Source organism: Phyllobates terribilis, unplaced genomic scaffold, assembly GCF_046119375.1.
Source record: "Phyllobates terribilis strain yellow unplaced genomic scaffold, ASM4611937v1 Scaffold_5__5_contigs__length_657084704, whole genome shotgun sequence".
In the NCBI taxonomy this organism is placed as follows: domain Eukaryota; kingdom Metazoa; phylum Chordata; class Amphibia; order Anura; family Dendrobatidae; genus Phyllobates; species Phyllobates terribilis.
Window position 1 is genome coordinate 488,539,024 of NW_027362765.1, and position 25,018 is coordinate 488,564,041.

At 43.9% G+C, this 25,018-nt stretch overlaps 1 protein-coding gene across 1 annotated transcript in view; it reads left to right on the plus strand.

Moving 5' to 3' along the window:
• Window positions 1–2,553: 2,553 nt before the first annotated feature.
• Window positions 2,554–25,018, plus strand: part of FAS (Fas cell surface death receptor) — an 83,973-nt gene continuing 61,508 nt past the window's right edge. Inside the window, exon 1 of the mRNA XM_073685527.1 lies at window positions 2,554–2,649. Within this exon, the coding sequence (XP_073541628.1) occupies window positions 2,620–2,649 (30 nt within the window). The 5' untranslated portion in view covers window positions 2,554–2,619. The remainder of the gene's footprint in view (window positions 2,650–25,018) is intronic.

The window sequence follows — 25,018 nt, forward strand, 5'->3', positions numbered from 1 at the left end:
GATTGCAGCCAGGTATATTATTCTCTGAAACGCTCCGTCATTTCAAAGAACATATACTTTGAAGAGCTGTGTGCTTGTAGGGAGAGACCTGTCAATCACCTGTAGGGGCACTGGGTATATTTTGCTCTGAAACACTGTGGCGTATCTGAGAAAATATACTTTGAAGTAGGAGAAAGTGAAGTGGCCGCAGGGATAGCATGACATAACTATGTTATGCAAGCCCCGGGAGAACCAGTGCCATCATTGCAGGAATAGCGCCAGCACCAACGGTGAATATAGGTGTTATTATTTTATAAGGGGGAATATAGCAATTGTGAAGGGGTTTCACTCATGTTATTTTGTTTCCAAAAATAATATAATGCAATGCCTAAATAGAGAAAGAGTTAATAATAAAGTCCTTTGCGCCCTAGGGCATTGTACAAGTTAGTGGTCCTGTCCTTGAGTGAATCTGGACATACACATCAATAACCACTATGTTACTCATAAAACATGCAGCCGTTCCATAGAATAAGCATGTAATTGCTTACAAAGTAACCAAACCCACCCAAAACGGAGGAGATGACCTAGCAGGTGAGTCTGGTGTAATATAAAATATCTGCATTGGCGAAGCAGATCGATGGCATAAATAAAAAAAATAAAAGTAACCTGTCATTATATGTTATTTATCTGCAGATATAGGATTAATCTGCAGGTAAATAGTGTTTAAACTCTGGGTAGTCGGCTTACTGAAGCAGTGGTTACATGGAGAAAAGGGTGTTTTATTCCCCCTCCGCTCTTTACCGCTCATTTCCAGGCATTGGGTGCGGTGCAGGGAGTGATTTCACTCACCGCTGATTATATAGTGAGCGTGCTGTTATCACTCTCTGACACTTTGATTGACAACGTGCATTGTACACACACAATGCACATATACAGACATACATGCAGAGCAGCTGAGGAGTGACTACAGCAGACTCTCTAGGGTATGTGCCCACGATGCGCCCAGGCCTGCGGCCCAGACGCTGCGGAAGAGCCGCCAGGGGCTTCCGCTCATCTATGCAAATGAGCTGCGCCATTTTTTTTTCACATCCGAACATTCTTCATAGAGGTTAGGTCTATGGGCATGCGGCCCCCCCCGGAGAAATTGACATGCTGTGGTTTGGAAAGACGCTCCGCATGTCAGTTTCCGCGGGTGAACCACAGACGCATAGTGGACATGGGATTTCTACAAATCCCATCCACTATGCTGTAACATCTGGCCACTGCGGGTTTGATGCTACGTCAGCGTCAAAACCACAGCGGCTCTAGAACATCGGCACACAGCCTAAACCAGGAATGTCAAACTTAAACACACAGAGAGCCAAAACGAAAAACTTGGACAAAGTCGCGGGCTAACCAGTATACAGTAAAATGGGCCCCACATAGTCCTCCATACAGAATAATAGGTCAAACATAGTCCTCCATACAGTATAATGGGCCCCACATAGTCCTCCATACAGTATAATGGGCCCCACACAGTCCTCCATACAGAATAATGGGCCCCACATCATTTTCTAACTAAGCCATTGTTCCAGTATGCCGACTATATAGGATTTAAAAGCTATTTAATACTAGATTAACCCTACCTGCATCTGCAGGTAAATAGCATTTCTGGTTGAGATGAGACAGGTTCCCTAAAATCTAATTTAAAAAAACTATAAAAAATGGGCAAATCCCATTTGTGTAAAATGCTTTACTTAAAAAGTAATACTATAGTTATGAAGTTACATAAAGATTACCAAAAGAGCATACTCCCTGATATGAGGGATGTCAACTAGATGCCAGTGGAAATCTTAAAGAGAATGTGTCCCCATTAGTGTTGAGTGAGCATGCTCGGATAAGGTGGTATCCGAGCATGCTCAGGTGTTATCCGAGTATTTTCAGTGTGCTCTACTAATATGTTCGAGTTCCTGCGGCTGCATGTGTTGCGGTGGTAGACAGCCATAACACATGCAGGGATTGCCTAACAAACAGGCAGGGCTTGACTCATTATTGTATTTGTGTCTTTCTTTTTGCCTAGTTTTTGGTGTTTTTCTACTTTTTTTTTAATATGCGTCTTATTCATCTTTTAATTCGCACCTTTTTTCAGTCTATTTTCTGTGTTCTTCTGTTTTCATTTTTTATGTTCAACATTGCGGGTGGGGTTTCCAGATTCGGCTGATTCAACAATTGTGAAAGTCGCAATATTCTTGTACAAATGTTGCTCCAATTCCCTGACAGAGTCATTATATATACAGCTGAAAATTTACGCAAAACTTGTGACATTTTTTAGTAGCTTTTTGATCTAAAAAGGTGCAAAAAAAAAAAAAAGGACAAAAATAAATAGCATTTTTTAATGTTTTGCAAAACTTGTGAATCCTGTGTGCCATTTTGAAGAATTTGCACAAAAAAATCAGCGAATATCACAATTACTTTTAAAAAAAAAACCTCAAATGATTAATCGGCTGACAGTCCTGTAAATAAGGAAAAAGCACATGTTTTTTTCTCTTCACAGAACAAAATCACTTACAAGAAGTTGAATTGTTCTGACTCCTCCTTAAGGCTGGCTTTCACCCTTCTTTACTTTCAGTTTTCATTCCAGGCAATAATACTGCAATAGTCATGAAGTTCTGGAGCGGAGTTAATCGGCTGGTAAGTTTATTAAATATTGTGGAGAGTTTTCCTTTTTTGCTAAACTAATAACAGAAACTTTAGCTAAACTTCAGGGCAGAGTAAGAAAAGCAGAATTCTGTCCAAGACAGAAACATTGGTATGAAAATGCCACCAGCCCAGATCTGTGCTCACAGGGATGGGTCCTTTACTCTCATGCTGTGAGCAGCTGAGCTGATATCAAAACTTTTATAAGTTAATGGTATCAGTGTCTAGAAGTTCTAATACTGCACTGTCATGATTACTTCCTCTCCTGCCTATCTTCTGTATAAAGTTTTTATCACTCTCAAGTTGTTATGAAATGACACCACCCAGCATACCCTGCCAGCTGTAAACAGTGATGGTCCGCAGCGGTAAAACTGCAAGGTATGGATCACCGCTTTATGTGATAGGACACTACTAATGTTAATCAAAAGTCATCCTTTATGAAAGTGCACATTAAGAAGAGCTGGTTCATGTCTTGACTTGTCTTAGGACATTTTCCTTTTATTAAAATATGAGCTGGTCTCTGCATTGCTGGCATGTACAATAGTAAGGATTTGTGGCTTCTTTCTAACAAGGAATAAAATTAACCCCCTAAGCCCCGGAGCATTTTCCGTTTTTGCATTTTCGTTTTTTGCTCCCCTTGTTCCCAGAGCCATAGCGTTTTTATTTTTTGGTCAATATGGCCATGTAAGGGCTTATTTTTTGCGGGACGAGTTGTACTTTTCAACGCCATTACTAGTTTTACCATATCGTGTACGGGAAAACAGGAAAAAAATTCCAAGTGCGGTGAAATTGCAAAAAAAGTGCAATACCACAGTTGTTTTTTTTTTTTTTTTTTTTTACCACATTCACTGAATGCTAAAACTGATCTGCCCTTCTTATTCTACAGGTCATTATGAGTTCGTAGACACCAAACATGTATAGGTTCTTTTTTATTTAAGTGGTTAAAAAAATAAAAATAAAAAAATAGCACCATTTTCTAAGACCCGTAGCGTCTCCATTTTTCGGGATCTGGGGCTGGGTGAGGGCTTATTTTTTGCGCACCGAGCTGAAGTTTTTATTGATACCATTTTGGGGTAGATACGATGTTTTGATCGCCCGTTATTGCATTTTAATGCAATGTTGCGGGGACCAAAAAACGTAATTCTGGCGTTTAGAATTTTTCTCTCGTTACGCCGTTTACCGATCAGATTAATTATTTTTTTATATTGATAGATCGGGCGATTCTGAACGCGGAGATACCAAATATGTCTATGTGGGTTTTTTTTATTATTATTTTATTTTGAATGAGGCGAAAGGGGGTGATTTAAACTTTTATATTTTTTTAATTTTTTTAATATTTTTAAAAACTTTTTTTTTTCACTTTTTGCATGCTTCAATAGTCTCCATAGGAGACTAGAAGCAGCAACTGTCCGATCGCCTCTGCTACATACAGGGGATCAGCAGATCCCCTGCATATAGCAGAATTGGTCCTGTGCTATGAGCGCCGACCACTAGGTGGCGCTCATAGCGACCAGATCATGACAACCACAGGCGTCTGCTGCAGACCCTGGGTTGTCATGCCCACCCATCGGTGACCCGCGATCACGTGACGGGGTCGCCGGTGTGCGGGGCTTAGGATGCGCTTCCAGGAAGCGCGCGTTAAATGCCGCTGTCGGAGATTGACAGCGGCATTTAACATGTTAACAGCCGCGGGTGGATCGCGATTCCACCCGCGGCTGTTGCGAGCACATGTCAGCTGTAAGAATCAGCTGACATGTGCTCGGTTCAGTGCGGGCTCAGCGCAGCAGCCCTCACTGAACAGGGGGGGGGAGGCCAAATGTGCGTACTAATACGTCACCCGTTGTTAAGGGGTTAATGTAAAGCAGAATATGAATATACTTTGCGATATACAGTTTAAACCAGAAGTTTACATACACTATATAAAAAAACACATATGCATGTTTTTCTCTATATCTGACATAAAATTAGAATAAACCTTTCCTGTTTTAGGTCAATTAGGATTACCATCATTTATAATATTTGCTAAACGCAAGAATAATGAGAGAGAGAGAATATTTTAAGGTATTTTTATTACTTACTACAAAGTCAAAAGTTTACATACACTAAGATTACTATGCCTTTATACAATTCTGGACTGCCCATATGATGATGGCATGTGTTTGGAAGTTTTTTTGGCAACATCTGAGTTAATTACAGACACACAGTGAAATGAGTAGTGTATCAACATGGGCTTAAAGGCCACTCTGCCAGGAAGAAGCCAGTACTCCAAAAGAAAAAAAGCCACATTAATATTTGCAAATGCTCACAGTAACACAGACCTTAATTTTTGGAGACATGTCCTGTGGTGTGATGAAACTAAAATTTAACTTTTTGGGCATGATGACCATCATTATGTTTGGAAGAAAAAGGGAGAAGCTTGGAAGCCTAAGAACACCATCCCAACGGTGAAACACGGGGGTGGCAGCATCATGTTGTAGGTTTGTTTTGCTGCAGGAGGGACTGGTCCACTTCACAAAATAGATGGCACAATGAGAAAAGAAGATTATTTGGCTATACTGAAGCAACATCTCAAGACATCAGCAAGGAAGTTAAAGCTTGAGCGGAAATGGATCTTCCAAATGGACAATGACCCCAAGCATACTGCCAAAATGATAACAATGTAGCTTATGAATAACAAAGTCCATGTTTTGGAGTGACCATTACAAAGCCCTGATCCCAATCCTATTGAAAATGTATAGGCAAAGCTGAAAAGGCAGGTGTGAGCAAGGCGACCTACAAACCTGGATCAGTTACACCAGTTTTGTCAGGAGGAATGGGTCCAAATTCCAACCAACTATTGTGAGAAGCTTGTGGAAGGATATCACAAACATTTGACCCGAGTCATTCAGTTTAAGGTCAATGGCACCAAATACTAATGAAATGTATGTAAACTTTTGACTTTGCAGTAAGTAATAAAAATGCCTTAAAACATTCTCTCTCCCTCATTATTCTGCCATTTGGCAAATATTAAAAATGATGGTAATCCTAATTGACCTAAAACGGGAAAGGTTTATTCTGATTTCATGTCAGATATTGAGAAAAACATGCATATGTGTATTTTTATATAGTGTATGTAAACTTCTGGTTTAAACTGTACATGGGAAAACTATAATTAAACCATTGTAAAACAATGGGATCACATTTGTGTATTAATGTTTAACCCTTGTGTATACCTACTAGTTTTTATGATGTCGTACAATGTTATGGTTTATACAGTAAACCATACTGGGCGGCACAAAACATTTATACAGTTACAAATAATGTAAATGCTATGTGTATAGGCAGATTTTAGTTCGATTATTTCTGCATCACGTAAAGACCTTAGTTCACACGAGGTTTAAAGGGCTTGTCCAGGTAAAACAGGTTATCACCTATTATCCTCCGGATAGGTAATAACTTAGTGACTGGTGTTGGGTCCGACTGCTGAGACCTGCACCATTCGGCAGAAAATGCAACTTTTATCCCAGTTAAGCCGTGTTCACATGTCCAGTAGTGACCAGTTAGAACGCATCCAGCAGCACAACTTTTTAGTCCATTTTTAAATAACTGATCTCTGCTGGATCCGTTTTTTTTAACATTGAAATCTTTGGAAAATGGATCCGTTAATTAGCCATTAGTTCTTCTTAGATCTGTAATTATTTTCTCATGCCGATTTGGGATGAGAAAACAATGGCAGTATGCTGCGAGTGCATCCGAGAGTCGGATCGCACACACCCATACAAGTCTATTGGTACGTGTTAAACATCAGACTGCACTCATGTCTTCCGAGTGTAGTCCGATTACCACGTATGCTGGCAATGAAGAAAATGGAGAAATTACTTTCTCCATCTCATCCACACCTGTGCTGCGTTTCTCTCATGCAAGAGAATTGGAGCACAGTGCACTGAGCCAAGTGTCATTTGCATAATCAATTCTCTCGTATGATAAAATTGACGGCTGCATAACCCCAGCATCAAGACTTGCCTAATTGATTAAAAAGGTTGTCCACTACTTATATATTGATGCCCTATCCGTAGGATAGGGCAGGGCCAGCGTCAGCACCCGGCGTACCCGGGCAAGTATTGGGGCCCTGCACCATCAGACGGGCCCACTCGCTTGCGGGGCCCGGGCCGCTTCCCCGGCACTTGTTCAGGACCGCCAGCGCTGCTTGATTGCCGGCACTTCACCAGACATGGCCGCGCAGCGCGGCTGTGTCTGGTAGTGGTTGTGACGCTCCTCCGTCCGTTGTAAGCCCCTTTCAGTTTACCCTGGGTGTTGGGTGACTCGGTGTCGGGTCCTGTGATGGAGAGATGGGATGCAGCCGTGACCCGGACCCGACCCGTGCTCAGGGCCGTCACACTAAAAAGGAGATGGTGAGGGCTTATCCGGGCTGAGTGGCTAATTAACGACTACGCCACCTGTGGTGCCTGGTGAAGGGCCACCAGCGCCGCTGCAGTCCGCTGAGGCATGGTGGTATGGCGGCCAGAGTTCTTACTACTCCCCACAGGTGGAGCAAGGCCTCAGGGCAGAGGGACAGGATGGAGGGGGGTAGTAGTAGAGGAGAAAGGATGCCGCGTCCCGCAGTGTGGCGCAGAAATAACAGTCCAGAGGCCATAGGCAGGGCCGGCTCCAGGTTTTTCTGGGCCCCGGGCGAAAGAGTCTCAGTGGGCCCTTTTAACACATACACGATTCATGATGCACAGATACGGCGGAGTAATATATATATAGTACACAGGGCCCAGCCTGCCACCTCATCCTTCACATATGCAGACATGCGCACGCACACACGGTACGCAGACGCAGACACACGCACACACGGTACGCAGACACATGCACACGCACACACGGTACGCAGACACATGCACACGCACACACGGTACGCAGACACATGCACACGCACACACGGTACGCAGACACATGCACACGCACACACGGTACGCAGACACATGCACGCACACACGGTACACAGATATGTACACATACAGACATACACATATTTTTACACAAATTCTTAAAGACATATATAAAACAGACAAATATATATACACAGTCATATACACTGACATTCACATACATGCACTCACACAGACCCATTACAAGTATTTTTAATATGGGGATTGGGGAAGCCTCACTCACCTGTCCCCGGTCCAGTGTCCTGTCCAGCAGCTCCTCAGGTATGGGGCAGTGCAGGGCCCCCGGCATGTCACAGACATCATGGCCCTGGACCATCAGAGGGGCCCACTTGCGGTCGGGTCCGGGCCGCTCCCCCCCATCTGTGCAGGACCTCCGACGGTGTTTGATTGCCGACACTCCCCCAGACATGGCCGCGCGCTGTGCGGCTGTGTCTGCTAGTAATGACGCGGCAGGGGCGACACACAAGCGCAATTAAAGGTGCAGTGCCGTCGACCCTGCCGCGTCATTACTAGCAGACACAGCCGCACAGCGCGCGGCCGTGTCTGGGAGGAGTGCCGCCCATCAAGCAGCGCCTGCGTCACTGAACAGGTGCCGAAGATGCGGCCAGGGCCCCGACAGTGAGTGGGCGGGTGGGTGTGTGGGCCCGGCCCCGACAGTGAGTGGGCGGGTGGGTGTGTGGACCCGGCCCCGACAGTGAGTGGGTGGGTGGGTGTGTGGGCCCGGCCCCGACAGTGAGTGGGCGGGTGGGTGTGTGGGCCCGGCCCCGACAGTGAGTGGGCGGGTGGGTGTGTGGGCCCGGCCCCGACAGTGAGTGGGCGGCTGGGCCTGGGTCCCGACAGTGAGTGGGCGGTGGGCCCCTCTGATTTTCCAGGGCCCCGGCACTTGCCTGGGTACGCCGGGTGCTGACGCCGGCCCTGGCCATAGGGGTGAACTTCCAAGGCTTTACTCACATACAGTACAGACCAAAAGTTTGGACACACCTCATTTAAAGATTTTTCTGTATTTTCATGACTATGAAAATTGTACATTCACACTGAAGGCATCAAAACCATGAATTAACACATGTGGAATTATATACTTAACAAAAAAGTGCGAAACAACTGAAAATAGGTCTTATATTCTAGGTTTTTCAAAGTAGCCACCTTTTGCTTTGATGACTGCTTTGCACACTCTTGGCATTCTCTTGATGAGCTTCAAGTGGTAGTCACCAGAAATGGTCTTCCAACAATCTTGAAGGAGTTCCCAGAGATGCTTAGCACTTGTTGGCCCTTTTGCCTTCACTCTGCGGTCCAGCTCACCCCAAACCATCTCAATTGGGTTCAGGTCTGGTGACTGTGGAGGCCACGTCATCTGGCGTAACACCCCATCACTCTCCTTCTTGGTCAAATAGCCCTTACACAGCCTGGAGGTGTGTTTGGGGTCATTGTCCTGTTGAAAATTAAATGATGGTCCAACTAAACACAAACCGGATGGAATAGCATGCCGCTGCAAGATGCTGTGGTAGACATGCTGGTTCTGTATGCCTTCAATTTTGAATAAATCCCCAACAGTGTCACCAGCAAAGCACCCCCACACCATCACACCTCCTCCTCCATGCTTCACGGTGGGAACCAGGCATGTAGAGTCCATCCGTTCACCTTTTCTGCGTCGCACACAGACACGGTGGTTGGAACCAAAGATCCCAAATTTGGACTCATCAGACCAAAGCACAGATTTCCACTGGTCTAATGTTCATTCCTTGCGTTCTTTAGCCCAAACAAGTCTCTTCTGCTTGTTGCCTGTCCTTAGCAGTGGTTTCCTAGCAGCTATTTTACCATGAAGGCCTGCTGCACAAAGTCTCCTCTTAACAGTTGTTGAAGAGATGTGTCTGCTGCTAGAACTCTCTGGCATTGACCTGGTCTATAATCTGAGCTGCTGTTAACTTGTGATTTCTGAGGCTGGTGACTCGGATAAACTTATCCTCAGAAGCAGAGGTGACTCTTGGTCTTCCTTTCCTGGCGCGGTCCTCATGTGAGTCAGTTTCTTTGTAGCGCTTGATGGTTTTTGCAACTGCACTTGGGGACACTTTCAAAGTTTGCCCAATTTTTCGGACTGACTGACCTTCATTTCCTAAAGTAATGATGGCCACTCATTTTTCTTTACTTAGCTGCTTTTTTCTTGCCATAATACAAAATCTAACAGTCTATTCAGTAGGACTATCAGCTGTGTATCCACCAGACTTCTGCACAACACAACTGATGGTCCCAACCCCATTTATAAGGCAAGAAATCCCACTTATTAAACCTGACAGGGCACACCTGTGAAGTGAAAACCATTTCCGGTGACTACCTCTTGAAGCTCATCAAGAGAATGCCAAGAGTGTGCAAAGCAGTTATCAAAGCAAAAGGTGGCTACTTTGAAGAACCTAGAATATAAGACATATTTTCAGTTGTTTCACACTTTTTTGTTAAGTATATAATTCCACATGTGTTAATTCATAGTTTTGATGCCTTAAATGTGAATGAACAGTTTTCAAAGTCATGAAAATACAGAAAAATCTTTAAATGAGAAGGTGCGTCCAAACTTTTGGTCTGTACTGTAGATGGCAAAGGAAGGCGACTCCCTGCTTCCCGCGGAGTCCTGCAGTCACCAGGGATGGGGGTCCGACAGCCTCTAAGTAAGTCCAGCATTCAGTCGGGACCCTGCACCAAAGTGTTCCTGAACTACAGACCGAATCCTTTCCTGTCCGTGTGTGTGCAAATAGGCCGGGTCTCCCTCTGAGCTCCTCTCAGAACAAGGGCACGGGTGGCAGCTCCGCTTCGTCCGATACCCGCTGGGATCCTCTGGGCCTACAGGGCTTTCCCGACCAGGACATGGAGTAGCAAGGTCGGGTGTCGGGGGCCGGTACCCCTTTTGCATCCGGAGTCCCTCTGAATATATCAGCATGGCGAGGACAGGCGGCGTACACCGCTCCGTCTGCATTCTGCCTGGGATCCATTTGCTGTGGAGCCACACTCTTAAGCTCCGGGCCTTCTTGATCCTGGTCATTGGCCGGGTTGAGACATTCCCCGTCTACAACCTACCTCTCGTCCCAAGGCCAGGGTACGAGGGCTGTGTCCCTTGCCGGTGCAGGCCCACACAGGATCTGCGCTCCCGGAGGGAGGTCACAGTAACACACAGTATTTAACAGCACAAAGACCAAGATCAAAGATGGCTTTTTATTAAATAAGAAATTTAAAGTGTAACTAACTTGTAAGTCCTCCACCCTCACCCACTAACTGGTTCCCCTAACTCTTGGTTCCCCAGTCTCCCTGTAACCAGGGGAGCGGCACCTAGTGCATACTAGCTCCCTCTGGTGGAGAAATGTGGTGTTGGATGCAAAGGCTGGGTCACGACTATCACACTGGCCTTACCTCAGAGGAGGAACACTACACTCCATTAACGAAGTGCAGCATCCCTGTGGCGGTCGAACCCTCAGGGGCGCCACATAATGACAGGGCAGGGGTGACATTGCGCCTTTAATTGTGCTTGTGTGTCACCCCTGCCGCATCATTACTAGCAGACACATCCGCACAGCGCACTGCGTGCGACCATGTCTGAAGTGCTTGCAATCAAGCAGCACCAGCGGTCCTAAACAGGTGCCAGGGAAGTGGCTCGGGCCCCGAGGGTCCCTCTGATGGTGCAGGGTCATGTCTGTGACACTCCGGCGGCCCTGCACAGATGAGGGGCAGCAACATGGGCCCAACAGCGAGTGGGCCTCTCTGATGATCCAGGGCCATGATGTCTGTGACACAGCGGCGGCTCTGCGCAGCTCCACCTGAGGAGCTGCTGGACTGGGTACAGGACCGGGGACAGGTGAGCAAGGCTTCCCCAATTCCCATATTAAAAATATTTCTAATGTGTGTGTGTGTATGTATGATGTAAATATCTGTGTATGTCAGTGTATATGACTGTATATATATTTATGTATATTTTATATATGTTTTTAAGAATTTATGTTCAAATATGTATGTCTGTATGTGTACGTGTTTGTGTATGTGCGTGTCTGCGTATTGTATGTGTGCATATCTGTGTACCATGTGCATGTGTGCGCACGTCTGCGTACTGCGTGTGTGTACGTGCATATCTGTGTACGTGTGTGTGTGCATGTCTGCGTACCATGTGTGCGTACTGTGTGTGCGTGTCTGCGTACCGTTTGTGTGCATATCTGTGTACCGTGTGTGCTTGTCTGCGTACATTGTGTGTGCATGCATGTCTGTGTACTGTGTGTGTGTACGTGCATGTTTGCATATGTAAAGGATGAGGGGGAAGGCTGGGCTCTGTGTTGTATACCTATATTTCTCCGCAGTATCTGTGCATCATGAATGTTGGTATGTAGTGTTGAGCGAGTATGTTCTATTAACTCTTTCGCCGAGTACGCTTGGGCCGAGCTCCGAGTATTTACAGCTGCTCGGTGATATGGTTGAATCGCTCCCATGTGCATGATTTGTGACTGTTTGACAGTTTTATTACATGTGAGGAATGTCTATTTCTTACACATTCCTCACATGTAATAAAGCTGTCAAACAGTTGCAAATCATGCACACGGGAGCGATTCAACCATATCACCAAGCAGCTGTAAATACTCGGAGCTCGGACTGAGCATACTCGGACAGAACATACTCGCTCAACCCTAGATGTGTTAAAGAAGCCCACTGAGACTTTCTCCCGGGGCCCACAAAAACCTGGAGCCGGCACAGGGATAGGTCATCAATGTCTGATCGGCCTAGGTCCGGCACCCCCGGCGATCAGCTGTTATTGGTGTCCGCGGCCAGATGTACTTACTTTTTGAGCTTGGCCGGCTAGTTGTAGTGGGCTCTGCTGGGTACTGTATATCTGCCTCCTATTCAATTCAATGGGAGGCAAATGTGCAGTCACTGCAACTAAGCGGCCAAGCTCAGCAAGTAAGTACTTCCAGCCGGAAGCTGCCGCCGACACCAATAACAGCTGATCGGCGGGGGTGCCAGACTCCGGCCAATCATACATTGATGCCCTACCCTAAGGATAGGCTATCAATGTATAAGTAGTGGACAACTTCTCTAATCAAGCGCCTCTGACTCCATCACGTCGCCTCATAAAGACTGACATGAACAACGCTAGTCTTGATGAACCAGGGCCTTAATGTTTGGATGTAAGTTTCCATGTAGGTGGCCCAGTAGGTGAAGACTATTGATTGAAGACTTGGACCTCCTGGTCTTTCACATGCTTGGAATGTAAATGACCGTTTCTGTTGGCACTTGGAAGATTAGCAGTTCTTAGCTTTTCAGGGCAGTGTGCAAATGATTGACATGTATAACTGTGGTTCAAACAGGAACTTATCTAAGTTAATAAAGCGGTTATCTGGGTACAGCTACTAAGTCTTGCCTACTTGGCTGTAAAAAGCATCTGTAACATATTAGTTAGTGCAAGGCATATATGCCAATTTTTTGGCACAGATTGAGCAAGAAATCTGTATCATTCACCATAGTAAATCTTCTATATAGCTTGAAACTAAAAACTATTTTTTTTGATACAATAATATTCAATGAAGGCAATTTTTGAGCATTAAACTTCAATATTTATGTTTTCTTACAATGTATCAGTGTATGTCAAATGTAGGTAAAATGTAATCCAGGATGTTTTGATCAAAAAGTATTATTGAGAATGCAGTAGTAGAGATTGAGAACGCTCCTCTGTGGGCTTTTGGTTTTCATCCGTTTCAAGCCTGTGGGTGTAGACAAGAATATTTCCTCTCACTAACAGCAAGTAAACCTCTTAAAATAAATACATTGACATTTCATAAAGTTCAATTAGGCTATGTGCCCACAAAGCAGAAATGCTCTGGATTTTTTCTGCATCTCCCTGGCAGGAAAAATGCATGCGTCTTTCCCGCCAGGTAGAAGCGTTTGTCAAGCGTTTTCACATGCATTTTCGCATTCGGGTTATCAAGCGCTTTTCCAAGTGATTTTAGCATCACTTGGAAAAGTGCTTGACAACTTGGTCACACTATATAAATCCATGCAACCGGCATGGATTTATATAGTGTGACCAAGTTAATAGTTAAAAAATGAATAAAAAATGTTTTAAAAAAACATTAGGCTCACCTTCTGATAGCCCTCGATCTTCTCTCCCGTGCGTCTGGTGTCTTCTGCGGCTCGAGGTATTCTAAAAGGACCTTCCATGACGTCATTTAGTCATGTGACAGATCACACGACCGCCGACGTCAGCGGTCGCGTGACCTGTCACATGACTAAATGACGTCATGGAAGGTCCTTTTACACCATCGCGAGCCGCCGAGGAGCCAGGACGCACTATAGAGGAGACCGGGGGCCATCAGAAGGTGAGTATAATGTATATTTTTTATTTTAAATTCTTTTTTTTAACAGGTACTATGGTACCCGGGTCTGGAGGAAAGTCTCCTCTTCTCCAGACCCGGGTACCATCTACACATTGAATCGCTTAATATCCGCATGTGCACATGTAATCATGCGGATATTAAGCGATTCAATGCAAGTCAATGGGGGCAATTACGCCACGTTTCCGCAAAAATAATGGACATGCTGCGGATTTTTTCGCAATGATAATCCGCAGCTGAAATTTCTGCAGCATGTACACAGCACATGCGGATTATCATTGGGGACCATGGGGCACGTATTACCAAGCGTTTTTTTAAGCGTTTTCGCTGAGGAAATTCCGCAGCAAAAACTCTTGAAAAACGCATTGAGGGAACGCAGCCTTAAAGTTCAATGTTTGATCCATACTGCTTTTTAATACCCTGTGGGTCACATAGGTCAATTTACCTTTTAGAAAATGTGATTTGATTCTGTGGCAGTTAATTTCGCAAAATATGTAATCTTCTAATCACATACACAGAAAGTCATATTTGTTGAAGCATAATTCTGCTCAATCTAAAACATTTATATTTGATCCAATGTTTTCTGTTGGAGCAGTAATTTGGGCAAATATGGGCCATATTGAATTTCTGCAGTTGGGACTTTTGGCTTATTTTATTTTTACTTTATCTTCCTTCAGCTCGATCTCAAGCCTGGGGCCACTTAATAGATGAACCATATGTAGGAAAATCGATCTTGTGCAAACCTAGGTAGGGTCTTCTCAGGCGTTATTTTGATTGTATCAAGCCATCAAGTTGTTGACCTTCCTCTTCACCTTGTTCCTTCTGTTCTTCTGACCATGATGTTGTTAGAACCTTGTTCTTAGGTTTTTTCCTTTGCTGGTCACATGACCTTGTTGGCCTATTTAATCCTGCTCCGCCCTTCTGGCTTTGCTGGACTTCATTGTTTAACTACTTTCTAGCTAGCCTGTGCTCTGTATCTAACTCTGTTTGTTTGCTTGGTCTACGGACCTCTATGTTCTATTGAATTTGTCCCTGGAGCGACTCTTCCTAAAAGTCGTTTATTTAACCTTACTATTCCTGAGAGAAAGGCTTTGGAGGAATACATACAGACAAGCTTGGCCGCCGGTCACATTAGGCCCTCTAAGTCTCCTGTGGCGGTTGGATTTTTTTTTGTAAAAAAAAAGGACGGCGGTTTACGTCCTTGTCTGGATTTTCGTGAGATTAACAAAATTACTGTACGCAATCCTTACCCACTGCCATTGATTACTGATCTGTTTAACCAGTTAATGGAGGCCAAGTGGTTCTCTAAAATTGACCTTAAGGGGGCATACAATTTGTTGCGCATGAAGGAGGGTGATGAATGGAAGACTGCTTTTAACACTCCTGTGGGTCATTTTGAGAATCTGGTTATGCCTTTTGGTCTTACTAATGCTCCTGCATTTTTTCAGAATCTTATTAATGACATCCTTAGACCTTTGATCGGCAAAAATGTGGTTGTGTATTTGGATGACATTTTGATTTATTCGCCGGATCTGGAGTCTCATTGGCGGAGCGTACGTGAGGTATTACAGTTATTAATGGACAATTCGCTTTTTGCTAAGCTGGAGAAATGTGAGTTCGCTGTACAGAGAATTAGTTTTTTGGGCTACATTATCTCCAGCGAGGGCTTTGAGATGGACCCGGTTAAAGTTCAAGCTGTGCAGGAATGGCCTAGGCCTATTGGTTTGAAATCGATACAGAGGTTTTTGGGTTTCGCCAATTATTACAGAAAATTCATAAAAATTTTTTCTAGTATTGTCAAACCTCTGACCGATCTCACCAGGAAATGTGCTGATGCGGTTCAGTGGTCTTCTGAGGCCATTGAAGCTTTTGTGTATCTCAAGGAGAGGTTCACCTCTGCTCCCATCCTTATGCAGCCTGATGTGACTAAGCCGTTTTTGGTTGAGGTTGATGCTTCCTCTGTGGGGGTTGGCGCAGTATTGTCTCAGGATAACGGGGATGGATTACATCCCTGTGCCTTTGTTTCAAAAAAATTTTCGGAGACTGAACTGAATTACGATATTGGTAATCGGGAATTATTGGCTATTAAACTCGCATTTGAACACTGGCGCCACTTCTTGGAAGGTGCGGAATTTCCCGTTCAGGTTCTTACGGATCATAAAAATCTGATATATCTTGATGCTGCCAAGCGCCTGAATGCCCGTCAGGCTAGGTGGGCACTGTTTTTCTCATGGTTTAATTTCTCCGTTACTTACATCCCTGGTACTAAGAATGTTAAGGCGGATGCCTTGTCTCGCAGTTTTTCTCCCATAGTCGGTGCTGAGAAAGAGGAGAACATTTTACAAGAAGGTGTTGTGATAGCTGCTTTGGACTCCGTTTTGGAAGATGAGATTCTTAAAGCACAGGAGAATGCCCCATCTAACACTCCTCATGGGAGGTTGTTTGTGCCTGGGACCTTTAGGAGAGATTTGTTTGTTGAGTGTCACGAATCTCGGTTGGCAGGTCATCCCGGAATCTCTGAGACCAAGAGACTGGTGGGTCGCAATTTTTGGTGGCCTGGATGGCAGAAGGAAGTCATTAAGTGGGTGCGCCAATGTATTATTTGTGCTAGATCTAAGTCCTCACATACTCCTGCTGCGGGGTTGCTTTGTCCTTTGGAGGTTCCCAGTGCTCCTTGGACACATTTGGCTATGGACTTTATAACTGACCTTCCCCCCTCTGAGGGTTTTACTGTCATCTGGGTGGTCGTGGACCGTTTTAGCAAGATGTGTCACTTGGTTCCCTTCGTCAAACTGCCCTGCGCTAAAACTCTCGCTAAGGCCTTTGTCAAGGAAATTGTCAGACTTCATGGCGTTCCTACTGACATTGTTTCTGATAGGGGTCCTCAGTTCGTGGCTCGTTTTTGGCGTGCCTTTTGTGACAGGTTGGGAGTTCATTTGTCGTTCTCGTCCGGATATCATCCTGAATCTAATGGCCAGACAGAAAGGAAAGACCAGGATGTTGAGCAGTTCTTGCGTTGTTTTGTGGCAGACAATCAAGAGGGGTGGTCTGAGTTTCTGCCGCTTGCTGAATTTGCTCTGAACAATCATACATCTTCTTCTGCTGGTTGTTCGCCTTTTTTTTGTTGTTCTGGGAGACATCCGTCGTTTGGGTCGTTCTCCAAGTTGGGATCTGCCGTGCCTGAGGAGGAGAATTTTTCCGGTGATTTGGAGAGAGTTTGGACGGATGTGCGTGGTAATCTTCAGGAGGCCAACAGAAAATCTAAAGACTACTTTGATAGGAAACGACAGGAGGTTTTGTTCGCTGTTGGTGACATGGTTTGGTTGTCCTCTAGGAATCTGCGGTTGAGGATTCCTTCTAAGAAATTGGGTCCCAAGTTTGTAGGGCCCTTTAAGGTGCTTCAGGTTGTCAACCAATCTGCTGTTAGGTTGGAGGTTCCTACCTCCTGGAGAATTAATCCGGTATTTCATGTCTCTCTGTTGAAAAAAGCTGTTGTATCGGATTGTGACGCCTCTGCCTCTGTTCCTCCGGTGGTGGAGGACGGGGAATATGAAATTTCTCGCATCCTTAACTCTAGACAGTATAGAGGTAGTTTGCAGTATCTTGTGGCCTGGAAAGGTTTCGGACCCGAGGATAACTCTTGGGTGAGGTCGGATGATGTTTCCGCGTCCAGACTTGTCAGAGCGTTTCACAGGAGATTTCCTGATAAGCCTGGTCCTAGGGGATCCGGAGGATCCTCTTAGAAGGGGGGGTACTGTTAGAACCTTGTTCTTAGGTTTTTTCCTTTGCTGGTCACATGACCTTGTTGGCCTATTTAATCCTGCTCCGCCCTTCTGGCTTTGCTGGACTTCATTGTTTAACTACTTTCTAGCTAGCCTGTGCTCTGTATCTAACTCTGTTTGTTTGCTTGGTCTACGGACCTCTATGTTCTATATATTTTGTTTGTTCGTCTGTCTGCTACTATTTCTGTTAGGAGGTGTCCCATTTTCCTCCCAGTCCTTAGTACTTGTAGGGATTCCTTCCCCACATCTATAGGTCTCCGTACAGACTAGCTTAGGACTTTAGCAGGTCTGATCGCAGGATCAGGTCCCCTGTTACATCGTAGGGATTAAGCTGAGTTCTATCGTAGGGACTGATCTCCTCTCTTTCCTTAGCTCTGGTAGCAGAACATAACAGATGTCCTTCACCAGTGACTGCTCTCTTCATATGATGGGTCTTTTGGCTACATAATTATATGTTTCATATGTTAGTTTAGGTGCCTACTGTGCCTGTCGCCACTGTCGGGGTTATAGACTCAGGAGGTATATGTCCGGTGTAAAGCTGGTGGGTGTGGCAGGAGGGGAGACACTAAGTGTCTACCGGGTATTCACTAGAGCCTTTGATGGTAAGGGTAGACTGGGCCACCCCAGTAGAAACCAGGTACCACTCCAGGGCACTCCCCAGGACTACAGCGGCGGATTGGAGGGTCTCAGACTTTGATACGGGGTACAGGTTGGAGAGACAGAAGCGTAATCAGACGGTCCGAGATCAGGTGTGGCAGCACAGGTTCAGAATTCATAGCCGAGGTCAGGAGCAGAGAGATCAGGATAAACAAGAAGGCAAGCCAGGTCGATAACAAGTGAGACAAAACAGGAATACGCTAATACAGTATGCTAGCGATTGAGCTACAAGGAACCTAAGCTCAGGCGAGGAATGCAGGTTGAAGTCGCTTAATATATCACTGCTGGTAGGTGATAGGCCAGGGAAGTAGATCTCTGCAGGACAGAATGGATATAAATTCCTGCAGAGTTCTGCCGCGCCCCCCTATGACTCACAAACAGCAGAGCTGGAAGTGAGGTGCAAGGCAGCTCAGAGCGATGGTCAGGTACTGGGTGGAGCAGAACGAAACACGCGGTGAGTAGGGCGGTGCTTAGAAGGTGTGCGAGTGGCCAGCGTAACATCCAGCAGTAGTCATAGTCTGGGTGGATGCCTAGGCATGTGTCTACCATAGAGAGCCGTTGAAAAAAATGTATACCATAAGGCCCACAGTATAGGAAAGTAAAGTATGATGGGTTTTCATATATAGTGAAATACACTATATGCAGAATCATACTGCCCAGGTGGAGGTTGGTAAATGACAGCCTCTGGGAACGTTACTATACTTTGGAAAGAGCTCCCAATGTATACTTTCGCTTTCGACTCAGTGCATGAACATAGTGTGCACTCGGCTTATAGTAACCGTCAGTTTCTTCCCAAACTTCTCATTTTCTATTTAATTCAACACATGATGAAACCTGGTTGATGTAAGAAAACAAGCTGATGAAAAGACTAGAGGAAGATTGTGTCATATCTCGTACATATTCATTTTGTAGGTGGTGCTGGCGATGGTGGAGACGTTGGGACCAGACGTTCTGGGCGGCGCAGGCTTTGTTCAGCCACAAAGATTAGGGTTGCTGGGATATGTAGTGTTGTCCAGGTTGGCAGTCTGTGTGTGTTGTCCAGCTGCAGTAATCAGCTCTTCACTTGGACCAGTTGGAAAGCACTGCACCCTAATAATACTCCCAGCTTAGTGCTGGTAGTTGCCAGATGTACCGTATTTTTCGGATTATAAGATGCATTTTTTTTCCTCCAAATTTGAGAGGAAAATGGTGGTGCGTCTTATAATCTGAAGTGCGCTTACCAGGAGGGTCAGCGGTGGTAGAGTGGGGTCACAGGAGGCAGGGTCACTGCTTCAGGAGGCTGGCGGCAGCAGGAGTGTGGCAATGCTGTGGTGCCTGGGAGCTCATTAGATGTCAGCGCTGGTCCCTTTTCCCATTCAGTTCCCTGTGGTGGGCTTCGGGAAAATTGGTGCCGGGGGCAGCACATGTGCACATTCAGATCTCGGGAGACCTATGTACCTGTACTACACGTACAGTGCAGATTAATATATGTACAGGTACTTACCTATACTACATGTACTATTGTGACCAATATACGTACTGCTACCTACGTGTACTACATGTACTGTTGTGATCAATATACGTACTGCTACCTACGTGTACTACATGTACTGTTGTGATCAATATACGTACTGCTACCTACGTGTACTACATGTACTGTTGTGATCAATATACGTACTGCTACCTACGTGTACTACATGTACTGTGCTGATCAATATATGTGTTATTGTATGTGCTGTGCTTCTTCTCACCTAAGCTGTCTCTATGGGTATGCACGTCCTAGGAAGCTGAATGAAACCTTACCTTAATATCTGTACTGATCACTACCTGTATATGTAGTGTCCTAACATCTTCCTCAGCGACATGTCCTGTGGTGTTATCAGCCTGACCATGTTGAGCTTTTTTGGGCACTAGAAGAAGTTGACCCCTAGAAACTGGCTGCCCAACGTCCAGTTTCCATCTGTAATGTATTTATTATAAAATATGTACACTATGGTAATGGTAAGAAATTTCATAGACTTGTATGTGTAGCACATACTATGTGTCTTGTCATGTAATGGGAATACCCTGGCATTATACAGTATGTGTATATTGGATCTTCACTTCTGATCAGTATTATCATTGGCTTTAAAATTGGGAAATATATAGATTGCTCATAGATGAAGAATTCCCCAGACATGATCAGACTTGTTCATGCTACTGTATGAAGTAATACTAAATAAACGAATAAAAGAAAACCATCAGCAATGGATTAAAAAAGAAAACAAAATGTAAAATTTTCCATTCTATTTTTATATGCTCAAGTTCTACTCCTGGTGTTGGCTAAAAAAAAAATGCTAAATAAATGTTTAATATTGTCCTAATATCACATTGTAAATGACATTTATAAGTCTAAAGGTACAATTTTATTTAACCTTTAGTTTCTTTGCATCAGTTTTTTTTCTTAAACTACACCAAAAGTGGAACATAAACACAGAATTGACAAATCATTTCCAAGGCACCAGAGAGATAGTTCTACGATTTGTCTCTGAATTTGCTGGTGACTTGGTGGGAAGTTGCCCCAAGGAAGCACGGAGCCTGTGGAGGGTTGCAAAGGGAACTACCATTACAGACCCTATAAACAAAGAAGTGTCAGAATAGATCCGATCTTGAGCCATCAGTGGGTGTCTATGGCAGTTCTCACCCCTGCTAACTTTGTACCTCTTTTGGCCATGCTTACAAATAAGGACACCTTTCAGCATTACATTAACATTCATAATGCACTGCACTACTTAAACAGTGTAGCATTTTATGTACGGTAAGTGATAAAATAATCTCTAATCCAGGGACCGTTGTTGAATTTATACCTAATAAAGTGTTTTTGAAATAAATTTACTAAGCTTCTAAACCATTGGTAAGTTTTTCTGTACAATTATACCCTTCTATGGCTCTGTTCACACATCATGGTTTTTTCATTGTTTTTTGATGCGTTTTTTTGATGCAAATTTTCAGCTGTGTATTGCAGTACCAGCAAAGTCTATGAGAATCCAGAATTCTTAGTTCACACATCATGTTTTTTTGGAAAATAGAGCATGTCACTTCTTTCAGCGTTTTTTCACCCAAAGGAAGTAATGAGTGGTGAAAAAAAATGCTGAAAAAACGCAGGTGCTTTTTTTCAGCGTTTATGATGCCAAAATAGAATGTGTTTTTTTTCACTGAATTTTATGTACATGCATAAAAAGAGACTGAAGGACAGTGAAAAAAACGCTGAAAAAACGCACCAAAAACACACCAAAAAATCACCAAAACTACAAGAAAAATCATGAACAAACCTCCCTTGAGAGATCAGATTTTTCTGCAGAAAATTAACTCCAAAAAAACATGATGTGTGAACATAGCCTATAAATGTATCTAATTTCTGCCCCTTATGCTGGAGGAGCTGCAATTCCATGGCTCACTATTAAGCATATTTTAATGCTGTACAAGCATTCAGCCACTGTGGCACCATGTTTCGCTATGTTCTCCTTCATATTTCACATGCCATTCACACCATCGCCATATGTGGCCTTATTATTCCTAGGACCAAAATTATTCTGTGCTGACTTCAGAACGCTAATTTGTCATTTTGTTGCAACAACTAGAATCCATATGCTGGAAGACCCAACACTTACCTGCAACACTGACCATTATCCAAAATGGCAATTTAGTAACAGGGTATCTGTTTGTTGTTCAGTTCATCTTACATTATTGCAATAAAAAGGTTGTATGCAAAATAATATCAATGAACACTACAAGCCACCCTACAAAAATCCTGCCTCATTCATCTCTTGTAATAAAAAATATATATATATTTACGGTAAATAAAAAAGTAATCGGTCTTGGAATGTGACAGCACAAAAATATATGTTTTTTTATTGTGCAAAAGTTAAAAACAATTTAAATTTGGTTATACCATAATTGTACAGACTGTGATTGTCGTAAAAACAAAACCCAATGGTCAACCTCAAAAGTCAGAGAATATATTATGTGTTGTGCACCAAAAAATTATGGCATTAAAAATATAACTCATTCCATAAAAAAATAAGCCTTTATGCAGCTATGTTGACAGAAATCTAAAAGACGAAACAAAACGCAGAAATGTTGTTTGGTTATACTGCTGCATTAATAGCGCAACATTAGTATTGTGTCTTACACTTAATTTGTCATTATTGTTTTAACAAATTTTGCATACATCATTATTACAGACGAATATAAGTAAATTTGCAATATATCTTATCAGAGAAATCCTCTCTGAAAAATCAGCTTAAATCCCCTTGATCAAAACAAGATGGACGGCCAGCATAACATAATTAAGTCTATGGAGAGGAGAAAGGAGGAATGAGGAGGATTAAGCAAGATTAGAAATAAGCGAACTTCAGCAGACACAGGCAGATGGAGCTGCAGCTTAAAGTAACTGTTTTAGCTCACTCTAGAGCTGGATTCACAACTACACAGTGCTGCTGTTATGATACTAGCGACGCACAACCGGACCCCAAAGGCCTGGAAAGCACTAGCTGGAAACAGCAGGCAGCAGCAGATGTCCTTGAAGTAGCAGTAGGAGTTTGTAGAAACATTCCAGAGAGGAGTGAGGAAGTTAGTTCTCAGAACAAGGAGCTGGAGACTGAACTAGACTAAACAGCTAGACACAATACTCAAGCATTGAATGAATGTTCCATGTGGCTTTAAGTAGGTCCAACCAGCAAACAAGATGGCTTTCACAGCCTCAGAATCTGCTATCTTAGTAGAGGGTGATTGCAGAACACAACAGCGGCCTCTAGTGGTAAGGAGTGGAAATGCAACACAATTACAAAGGTAAACAATTGCAGACACTAGTGGTCAATAGGCAGAAGGACAACAGGAATCCTGACAACTGTGCTACAGAGAAGAAAACCAAGAGTCACTCTGTTACTGTGTATGCAAGACATCATAGCAGCTAATCTTTACCCACTGAGGCATCATTCTCAAGTCTGTGTTTAAACATGAGTTCACGTGAAAATCATCCTCATGATTGTGCTTCAGTGTGTCATCAGTGCATACATTTTTACCATCACTGTGTCCGTTTTTACCATTAGTGTGTCATCAGTGTTTTTCACAGATGGATAAATAAATTAAATAAATAACAAAGCTTTTCCAATACTTTGCAGTGTTAAATACAGACAGCACATGGATGACACACAGATACCTTCTATGTGCTGCACGTGTTTTTCATGGACTTATAGACTTGTATTGGCCCCTCTCATCTGTGCTGCCGGAAAAAAAAGGAAATTTCTCCTTATATTTTGCACGGAAACACGCACATGTGAATAGCAGCATAGATTACAATGATATGTGCTGTATCTTAAAAAAAAAAAAAACAGATACTGCACGGCCGTGCAATATGGACGTCTGAATGAGACCTTAGAAACAGTTAACAATTAGAGCTATTGTCTGCAGAGGATAAAACTAGTGAACAGTGCAGGAGACAAGTCATATAATGGCCAGAAATAGTGTTATATCTCATGTTAACACATGATAACTAGTGATTAGTGAGCATACTCGCAAGTACTCACCCGAACATCTCAGTACTCGAGATGCTCGGAGCTCACCGAGTACTTCCGAGATACTCGGGCGGATGCTCGGATCCCCTCCCTGCATGTTTGGCGCTCTTTAGAGCGCAAATCAACATTCAGGGATTGTCTGCCACACACTAATGCCGCAGCCATGTTAGTTGTGGGCATTACAGTGATTGGCTGGCCGCACAGCGTCATCAGGTTTATATCAGACCTGGCGCCGCCGTGCTTGCCACAGTCTACTCCGCAATGAGGCAGGGTAGGGAGAGGTGCTGCTGAGCTAGGGAGAAATTTTCTTGTTTATTAGTTAGTGTAGGTATTCTACAAGATTCTCTACATATCTATCTCAACTAACAGTCCTTCTGAGGACTAATCCAGCTGCAGAAATATCAGTGGTAGGCCGGCAGGCTGGCAGGGTATACTTTAAGCTGCAGTGCATATAGCAAAAGGGTCCATTCCAGTTCTGTCTGCTGGTGCTTTCACAGATGTTTGTAGAAATAGCCCCAGGTCTCAGGGGCCAGGAATATATATATTTTTTTTATCTTAATCCTGATTATTTGCTTAAAAAGCAATCCAGAGAACACCGTTTTTCTGCGCCATTAACTTGTTGGAACTGCAGAATACAGCCAGGTCCTTTCCATATTACAGCGCTAAAAATCCAGTTATTTAAAACTGTGGTTTGTGCGTCACACGGATCACATATTTTTGCGCTGAAAATTCTGCCATTTATGGCCTCCATTGAAATTTTGTTGCAGTGTGTCAGCGAACTTATTGACACGAGGCAGTCGCTGTTAAAAATAGTTACCTACAGGCCAGCTATTTAAAACTGTAGTTTGTCCGTCACACGGATCACATATAATTGCGCTGAAAATTCTGCCATTTCTGGCCTCCATTAAAATTTTGTTTCAGTGTGTCAGCGAAGTTATTGACACCAGTTTTGCTGTTAAAAATAGTTACCTACAGGTCAGCTATTTAAAACTGTGGTTTGTCCGTCACACGGATCACATATAAGTTCGCTCTAAATTCAGCGATTTGTAGTGAGCGTGGAAGATATTGTCCTCCATTTAAAATGGGCAAGGCGCGTAGCAAGGGAC